Here is a 10064-nt window from a genome sequence, read left to right as displayed (position 1 = left end):
AAGAAAGAAAGAAAGAAAGAGAAAGGAAGGAAGAAAGAAAGGAAGAAAGAAAGAAAGAAAGAGAAAGGAAGGAAGAAAGAAAGGAAGAAAGAAAGAAAGAAAGAGAAAGGAAGGAAGAAAGAAAGGAAGAAAGAAAGAAAGAAAGAGAAAGGAAGGAAGAAAGAAAGGAAGAAAGAAAGAAAGAAAGAGAAAGGAAGGAAGAAAGAAAGGAAGAAAGAAAGAAAGAAAGAGAAAGGAAGGAAGAAAGAAAGGAAGAAAGAAAGAAAGAAAGAGAAAGGAAGGAAGAAAGAAAGGAAGAAAGAAAGAAAGAAAGAGAAAGGAAGGAAGAAAGAAAGGAAGAAAGAAAGAAAGAGAAAGGAAGGAAGAAAGAAAGAAAGAAAGAGTTTTAAAACTTTGCTGTTTTACAGACCATATTCCTTCCTAATCAACAATCAAATGCATTTACATGAAGAAAGCACTGAGAAGTTTGGTATTTTATTCATGTCACATATTTTTATTTAAAAATAGTTACACACAGATTGAATCACCTGCCAGCACCAGGATGGGGAAAGAGAAGGAAGGAGGGGGAAAAATTTGATCATATCACTTAGAAAAATTTGCATGGAAATTTGTTATTACATGTAATTAGTAAAAATAAGTAAATTAAAAAGTTACATATGGAAAGGTGGCTATACTTATGCATTGTGAGTGGAGCTGTGAAGTAGTATAACCATTTTGGACATAAGTTTGGAATTATGCAAATGTCCACAACCCTTTAACCCAGAGATTCTACCACAATAACTATATCTATATTTATATAAAAACACACAGTTATGTCAGATGTTTGTCTATATATATATACATATATATGCATATATAAATATAATGTACACACATATATGCAGAGAAAGAGAAAGTGAGACAAGCTTATTCTGACATAGGGATATGCTGAGGAGGTCACTGACAAAAAAGAAAGATTTCATATATACCAAGACCTGGAAATAAAGAAGATGTCCATTGAATAGGAAATGGTGAAATAAACTGTACTACATGAATGTAATGGAATATTATCATGCTGTAAGAAACAATGTCTTAAAAATATGGAAAGATTTACATGAACTGATGAAAAGTAAAATGAACAAAAACTTGAAACAACATATACAATGGCTACAATACAGTATTGGAAAGAATAACTACCAAAAAAAAATTTGAAAATTAATCTTGAGGCAGGTAAATGGTTCATGAAAAGAGAGCCAGGCCTGGAAACTGGAAGTTTGGGGTTCAAATTTGGTGTCAGACACTTCCTGGCGGTGTAACCCTGGGCAAGTCACTTAACCCCAATTGCCTAGCCCCTGACCACTCTTCTGCCTTGGAACCAATACTTAGTATCAGTTCCCAAATGAGAGGTAAGGGTTAAATAAAATTTAACATTACAAAATTACAAAGAACAATGTTGACCCCAAAGAACAGATATTAGAAGATACTTCACTCACTCTTTGTAAAGGAGTGAGAGCAGAAAGATGAGTGTGGGAGTTTATGGATGTAAAATATTATATATAATGTCGGATTTTTTTTTCAACTTATTTATCAGTTTTGCTAAAATTTTTATCTTCCTCTTATTTTCTAAAAAAATTCTTTGTTATAAAGGATTGCCTCACTGGGAGTAAGGAAAAAAGAGAGGGGGAAATGAAGATGATGTAAAAAGAAAAAAAAATTTAAAAATTTTATTTAAAAGTTTAAAAAGTTAATCATCAATACAAAAATAATTGGGGTTCTTGGGTGCCAGGACACAAATGTTTTGTATGTGGATATGTTTTATGGGTATACATACGTGCTACACACATTTTTCTGGAGATCATTTGTCCAACAATCTCAACTATTTAGAATGCTGCCTCCAAACAGGAAAAAACCTTTAAAGGTCCCTGAGCAATCAAAACAGATGTGAAAGTCAGCATATTTGTTACAAGTCATGGGCGATATTATTATGGCACTTATTTTTTCATTCATCGGAGAGCTCTTTGGAGGCTATTCATTCTTTTTTAGAACACCATTTTAACATGCTTGTTCATCACTTTTTTTTTTTTTTTTTGGCTTATGGAAAATGAGATGAAGCAACTCAGAATGGAGGAGAACCTGATAAAAGAGGAGCAAGTACTGGCAGCCAACAGAATGATGCATTAAAAGAAGAGAGAATAAGGATGAATTATGATAAACTACTGAATGACAGAAGAATTATATAGAATGGCAGTTTAGAGATAATTGAGTGTCAGGCGAAAAAGGGATATATAGTTTATGAGACTCTAAGGCATCTCTATATTATATCATATACCCTTAATGATAATCAAATTCATGGTATTGAGTCATCCAGAAAAAGTACCCTTGTCTCCCATGTTCTGTGTTTAACAAGTATGTGCCCATTACCCCAGATATGAAGCACTGCTGGGCCTATGCTCAAAAGACCAAAAAGGGAAAAAATCTTTTATGTACAAAATAGTTTTAGCAGCTCCTTTTGTGATGTCAGAAACAAAACCTGGAAACCAAAGGGGTATCTATCAATTGAGCAATGGTTAAATAAGTTGTGATATATGAATGTGAAAGATTACTATTGTATTGTAAGAAATGAACAAATGAGTGATTTCAAAAGACATAGAAAAAACTATGTTTCTTTGATGCAGGCTGAAGTGAGCAGAAACTAAAGGACAATTTGTTAGATAACATTGATTCTGTAAAAATGAACAATTTAGAAAACTTTTATAAACTAATGAATAATGAAAAATTTACACAATAACAATAACACTGCAAAAACCACAATTTTGAAAGCTGTGAGAACTATAATCAATCCTTCATGATTCTAGAGGACCAATGATGACACACGCTATCCATCATAGCAAGATAATAAATATAGGTTAGATGAGGTACATGAAAAATATAGTTTTAAATTGTGAGAATTTATTTTTTTGTATATTATATTAATTCCTATGTAATAGGAGGAATGATTGTGTATTCCTCTGTCTGGGATCTGGGTCAGAAATACCATCTAGTCTGCTACTTTTTGCATTTTCTTTGTCCTTGGGAACTAGGAGGAATATTTCCCCTTAACAGAATTTGTTTAATAATTGAAAGGGCTAAGGGTTCTTTTCTTGTGTAAGCCTTTCCCAGGATGTAGGTGTGGGGAGGGGTAGATAAATTGATGGACCACCTGTTAATTACCAGTTAAAAGATGTCTTGGGATTGTCAAGGGAGGGGCTGAAATAGGAGATCCAAAAAAATCTATTTATTAGATTGCCTAGCCCAGCAAAAGTTGTCCTTGGTTTTCAAAACAACCATTGAGACCTATATTATTTTATTGGTTATGATGCTGACCTAACCAGTATTGATATAATCAATGAACTTACACTCTTATCCAAAATTCAGTCTCTCGAGATAATTTTAATCATAACATGCAGCCACTGAGGGAATTTGTTTTGCATGACTATGCTATATTTGTTACAAGAAACTTATTTTCCCCCTAAGGAATGGGATGCAAAAGGAAGAGAAAATAGATTTTGGTTAATTTTTTCTTTTTTCTTTTTTTTTTAAATAGAGAAGAGGGTGGATACTAGAGATATAAAATGTTACATGCATTTTCAAACGAGGTCACCATGTCCTTAATTTTTCTTCACTGTTTTACTTTGTTACAAGAAGTTTCTAACAAAATGGAAGTAATCTGGAAATGTTTCTAATACAAAAACAAGATATATCAATAAGACTTAAAAATGAAGTGTGTGGTCATCATTTTAACCATTTTAAAAGAGCTGAATTTTATTTTTTAAGTTTTGTTATTTAAAGAGGTAACTGCATTTGGTTGTATGGAAAATTAATGATGTGAAACAATACATCCTAAGATGCTGCTCCAAGTAAGTAGTGGTAGTAATAGTAATAAAAATAAGACTAGAGAAAGGCCACTGGAAAATTACATTAAAAAAATACTCATGGGCTGACATTAGAGACAATTTAAATTTTATCATCAAACATTATATATTCAAGAATTTTTACCTCTGCATGGAGTCTATGATATGACATGGCCAAGATCCAGGGGAATCAAAAGGCCTTCCCCGGCTGCCATTCACGTGAACTCAGCCAAAAATATGCTGACAAAGAAGTATCAAAATATAACTAAGAAATGCAGATTTATTGGTGGCAATGGATGGATTTAGGATGGCCATTCAGTACCAGATCACTGATACCAAATATTTTAGGAAGGTTAAGTTATCCTTAAGGAGTCTAAACTTAGTAATTCATATGGATTATGCAAGGAAACTTTGGAACCTGTATAACATTGCATGCTGCAAAAATTTAGCACTTCTTACATACCTAGCTAAACACAGCCTGCCATGCAGAATTATACAGCAAAAGGTCATTATCTTTCATGGGCTAATGGATGACAAATTACCAACTACAAATATAAACCTCAAATATACTGGAGAGCTGAACCAAGAAGTGTAAAGGAACTAGATCATTATCACTGACCAAAGTGGTCCCCCAGCTTCCCAGATAAAACAACTGATAAAAACTCAAGAACATTTTAAATAGATGTCACGCCAAATATTCATGACCTCCAAGTTACATGGAACAAAATGATTTCAAAATACAGAATGATGTTTTCAAATGAAGGCTTTCAAAATCATGCAGTAACAGGATAAAGTACCTTTTATCCTTGCTTTGTCTGCTTCTAGAGTTATGCCAGAGATACTTTTAATGAGGTTAAAGACAATGAACTTATGCCCTAATACTTTTTATATGACCATAAAAGGCAGGTATTTATGCACTTTTGCAATAATTTATAGAAGATTAAATGTAAAATAATAGCAGAAGAATGACTTGAGGAGAAACCACATTTTTAAAAAGTAAGAAAAACGAGATGATAATAATTATCCAATTTTTTATATCACTTTGAGTCATATAGCCTACTAGTAGAGTTAGAAGGAACCTGAAAGATTATCTTATTTAAAATTCAATTTAAAGATGATTGTGGTTTGGAGCCTTAAGTGAGTTGACGCATCATTCTCCCAAAGGAACTTGCTCCTAATGTCAGCTTTGTTTAAATGTATCATTGCTTCCAGTCTCATCCAGGATCCAAACCACCGAGTTACCTTTCCTTTTCCCTCTCCTCTTTGTTGCATGCATTTCATCAGTTGCCAAATTTTGTTAACTTTGTCTCTGTAATATCTTTCACACTTATCTTCTTAATTGATAATCACACTGCCCCAATCCTAGCTCAAGCCTTCATCATCATCATTCACTTGCACAAGTATAATAACTGTACCTTGGCTCCATGCCTCTAGTCAGTCCCTCCCTCTAATGCATCTTTCATGGAGCTACACAATTAGTCTTCCTAATTTTACACTATTTTACACATCGTTTTACACTATTTTCCATCAAGAATTCCACATTCCAAACAAAAGGACCTGACTTCAAACTGTGCTCCCTAGATAGTACATTCATTCATACCCCATACTCAGACCAACCAAGCTTCTCTTACATCTCCACCTATTGAAATATTCTTCCTTTCAAGGCCAAGCTTCTCCATGAAACCGGTCCTGTTGAAAATGGTTTCCCCTTCCATGCTGAGTCCTGTGTCCTGCTTATTTGTCTACATGACTTTTCATTCTCCCACTGGATTATAAATAGAGATCATACCATTTTTTCATTTCTGTATCCCCAACAGTTAACACAACACTTTAAACACTGAACTTTGAATTTAACACCAGAGGGATCTGAATTCAAATTCTGGTCCTTTCACTTACTTTGTGACACCAGACTAATCCCTTCACTTCCCTGAGGCTCAATGTCTTCATCTTTAAAATGTGGGGCTAGGACTAGATGGGCAGATAATATTTTTAAAAAAGGTTAAGAACCCCTGCCTTAAAGTAATCTCTGGAGTGTCATGCTGGGCCACCATCTTAGCATCAAGAGACATTGGTCAGGCACCTTGCCTATCTCGGGCGTGCTACTTCATACCTGATATCAGAATGAGCCTGGATCCTCTGTATCTTGATATCAGAGTCTAGTACATTCAGTAGCGCTGCCAGCTGCCTCACAAGCATGTCCTTCTGCTGCTCGGTCAGTTGCCCAACTTCCACCTGCAATATCAGCTCTACCAAGCCTCCCTTTTTAGGGTCTGGGAAAAGATAAAGCATAAAATATCCATTTGGAGAATATCTAGTTATATCTAGAATAATATGCATACTTTGGGTGTACATAAGCTTGGAATATGTCGCATGGTTTCCATGTTTGGGAATGAGGACTAAAAGAAAGACAGTCTTCACCCTTTCTTCTCCATTCATCTCTCTTATTCCTGCAATTCTGACCATCAAAAGCACTGTTTCTGAGACTTTTCTATTATAATTCTGTACCAGAAGATAGTACATAATCCAGCTGAATCCATCCCAAAGGCCCATCAGATTGCTGCCTTATAGCCTCTGACCCAGTACATAGTCCTTGCATTTTTCCAAAAGGAGAAGCAATGATTTGACTCCCCTAGCAACTCTGCCTAATGACTTGGTATGGTGAGAACAGGCTGGTCTACTTATGAAGGTCATCCAATCTAACCTTTAGTTCTTTAAGAGAATTAAAACCTAAGAATTAGAGCTGCATTGTATCATTTTGATTGGCACCAATATGACCACATCCATTTGAAATCAACTTTTTACTTCACTTTGGTCTCTTATTACTTCTGAGAAGTAAAAGAAAAAAGCAAGAGAGACTACTTTCTTGCTGTCAGGGAAGGTCATTCTTGAGTAGGACTGCTAGAATGTTGTGGGACTTGGACAATTTTCCCTTAAAAGGAGAACACTATGCACTCGATAAGAGATCAAAGGATATGAACAGGCAGTTTTCAAAGGAGGAAATCCAAGCCATCAACAAATCATGCTAAAAAATACTTCAAATCACTAATAACTAGAGAAATGAAAATTATAGCAACCAAAATTCTATCTCATACCCATTTGATTAGCAAAGATGACCCAAAAAACGACAAACATTGGAGCAGCTGGAGGAAAACAAGCACATTAATGCATTGCTGGTAGAGCTCTAAATTAGTATAGCCATTTTGAAAAGAAATTTGGATTTGTGCCGAAAAAAAATCACTAAACTGTGATTTATCCTTTGACCTAACAATACAACTACCAGGCCTCTTCCCCAAAGAGATCAGAGAAAGAGGAAATGGACCCATATGTACAAAAAATATTTATAACTCTTTCTATAGTGGGAATGAAGAGAATATTCATCATTTGAAGAATGTCCAAACAAATCATGTCATATAAACATAATGATACATTATTGTGCCATAAGGAATGATAAAAGGAGAGGTTTCAGAGAAACCTGGGAAGCCTTATATGAATTGATAGAGTGAAGCAAAGCAAGCAGAATTAGGAGAACAATTTATACAAATGACAACAATAAATTAACTACTTTGAAAGACTTAGGAACTCTGATCAATACAATGACCAACTACAATTCCAAAGGACTTGAGATGAAACATGATGGTTACCTCTGAATATAGAAGTGATAGACTCAGAGAGTAGAATAAAGTGTGTATGTGTGTATGAAAAAGAGAAAAAGAAAAAGAGGGAGGGGAAGAGAGAGACAGACAGACAGAGAGAGAGAGAAGACTAATGTGGGAATTTGTTTTGCTTGACCTTACATATTCGTATAAGGTTTTGTTTTTCTTGTCTTCTCAATGGGTAAGTGAGGGAGGTGTGAGGGATAGAATTTAGAGATGAAAATAAAATTGAATTTTAAAAAAGGACTCTAATGAATGAATAATCAACCACAATTCCAGAGTATCCATACTGAAAAATGCTGCCCACCTCCTGACAGAGAAGTGATGGTCTCAAGCTGAAGAGCATTTTTTACATGGCCAATGTGAGGAATTTTTCTTTTTTTTTTGCTTGACTATGAGTATTTTTTACAAGGGCTTTGTTTCTCTTTTTTTCCACTTTTTTTTCACACCAGGGGGAGGTAAGAAGAGAAAATAAACTACAATGAAAAGAAGAACCCACTCTTTCATAACAAGTAATTTCCCAATTGGAAATTGCTAAGAGAGGCCACATTGACCCTAGGGAAGATAGCCAGACCAAGTCAGGAAGACCTAGATTCAAGCCTGTCTCTGATAAATACCAATATACTCTTAGACAAGACTTAACCTCTGAATGCCCGGGCAACTTTTTAAGACTATTCAGAAAAAAAAAAAAGATTATATAGAACCATGGGAATCATGGTAGCCCTGCAGCAGGGATGGGAATTCCCTCACAAATGAAATTACAAATCTAAACCAAAACAACAATTGGTTGCTACACTGTGAAGAAACCCAAACATGAATTATGAATTAGGATAGTGGACCTCCCCCCAAAAAAAACAGATAACTTCAGGTTGGTGGTCATACCAGGCCGTACTTCCACTGTAGCAGTATCAATGTCAGAGTCTCCTTGGAGGTCTGTGACTTTCAAGTGGAAAATATAGATTCCTTCCACCAGATTAATGAGCTGCAGAGATGCACTGTGGTCAGAGTCGTAGATTATATCCTAAAAAACACACACAATTAGGTGCTTTATTAATAGTAACTCCTGGCTATTTTATCAAGGCTTTGGCTCCTTATCCTTTCTTGTATCAGTGCCATGTTTTAAAAGGGCACCACTTAAAAGAGTTATCTGAAATTGAGAGGATGTCCAGTTGGGGAACGGCTGGATTTGTAATGGAATACCATTGTGCTGTAAGAAATGATGAGCAGGATGATCACAGAAAAACCTGGAAATGCTCCCATGAATTGATGCAAAGCAAAGTGAGCAGAACCTGAAGAACACTATACACCATAAAAGCAGTGCTGTACCATGATCATTTGTGAGTGGCATAGCTATTCTCAGTAATGCAAGAATCTAAGATAATTCCAAAGGACTCATGATAAAAAATATTATCCATCCCAGAGAAAGAACTGATGAAGTTTGAATGCAGATCAAAGTAAACTATTTTCCACTTAATTTTCTTCATGCATATATGTGTGTCTGTATGTATTTGTGTATGTGTGTATGTATATATACGAGTCTTCTTCTACAACGTGATTAATGTGGAAATAACGTTTTGCATGATCAATCCATGCATAATCTAGATCAAATTGCTTACCATCTCTGAGATTTGGCTGGCTAATGAGGGAGAGAAAAATGTTAACTCAAAATTTTAGAAAACAAATGTTAAAAATTGTTTTTACATGTAAGTGAGAAGAAATATAATATAGAAAAATAGAGTCATCTAGATCCTAATTTCCAACATGATTCTAGAGGCCTCTCTTGGAATCAAGTGTTCAGAGGTACTCTTCTCTGTTGTCCATAAAGGTGTTGAGGAACCAAGGTAGAAAGCATCCCAGGAGGTGCTCAGGCAGGCATGCAGATGCAATTACATTTTGACAGCATTTTCCTTAAAATGCTTTTGCTATCATTTCTGTGGCAAAAGAAACACTTTCCCAGAGTTGGGCAAGGTCTGGTGATAAAGCTTGTATTGGGGACTTTGGGCTGCAAGGTCAGCACTCAGAGAGCATTTGTTTCCTCTCAAATAGAAAAGACCTATTTGCATGAAAAGTGGTCATATTATATTTCAGAAGCAGTAAAATAGATACCCCAAGAAAAGTTCTATTTTGTTTCTATTTAAGAAAATAATACCCCAAATTTAACATACCTGGTCTTCCATCCTCAGTATATTCCAGAGGACCATGGAAAAAAGATTAAAATTAACAGAAATTGTAGGTTAAATAGCCCCTAGCTATAACAGGCACTTTGACTTATCAAAGAAAATGACAGAAATAGGAAAATTTTGAGGGGAAATGTGTATCTCAAAATACTTTCAAGAACAAAAATAGAGAGGAAGATCAATGAATTAGATGTGCAACTAAAAATAAACCTAGAAAACCATCAAATTTTAAAAATCAAATTAAACTTCAAAATACAAGTTCTGATAAGAAATTCTGACCATTCTGATGAGATTAACAAAACTGAAAGTAAAATTTGAATTAGCAAGTAAAAGTCTGAGCTAGTTTTTTTTTTAATCAATAGAAT

At 34.9% G+C, this 10064-nt stretch overlaps 1 protein-coding gene across 1 annotated transcript in view; it reads right to left on the bottom strand.

Moving 5' to 3' along the window:
- KIAA0319 (KIAA0319 ortholog) overlaps positions 1 to 10064 on the bottom strand; it is a 114866-nt gene that overhangs the window by 20742 nt on the left and 84060 nt on the right. The window contains exons 14-15 of the mRNA XM_044683521.1: positions 8405 to 8543; positions 5980 to 6139 (exon numbers count right to left, since the gene is read on the bottom strand). Coding sequence (XP_044539456.1) covers positions 5980 to 6139; positions 8405 to 8543 — 299 coding nt within the window. The remainder of the gene's footprint in view (positions 1 to 5979; positions 6140 to 8404; positions 8544 to 10064) is intronic.

This window comes from Gracilinanus agilis, chromosome 1 (genome assembly GCF_016433145.1).
Source record: "Gracilinanus agilis isolate LMUSP501 chromosome 1, AgileGrace, whole genome shotgun sequence".
Lineage (NCBI taxonomy): Eukaryota > Metazoa > Chordata > Mammalia > Didelphimorphia > Didelphidae > Gracilinanus > Gracilinanus agilis.
This window is presented reverse-complemented; position numbering and strand designations above follow the sequence as displayed.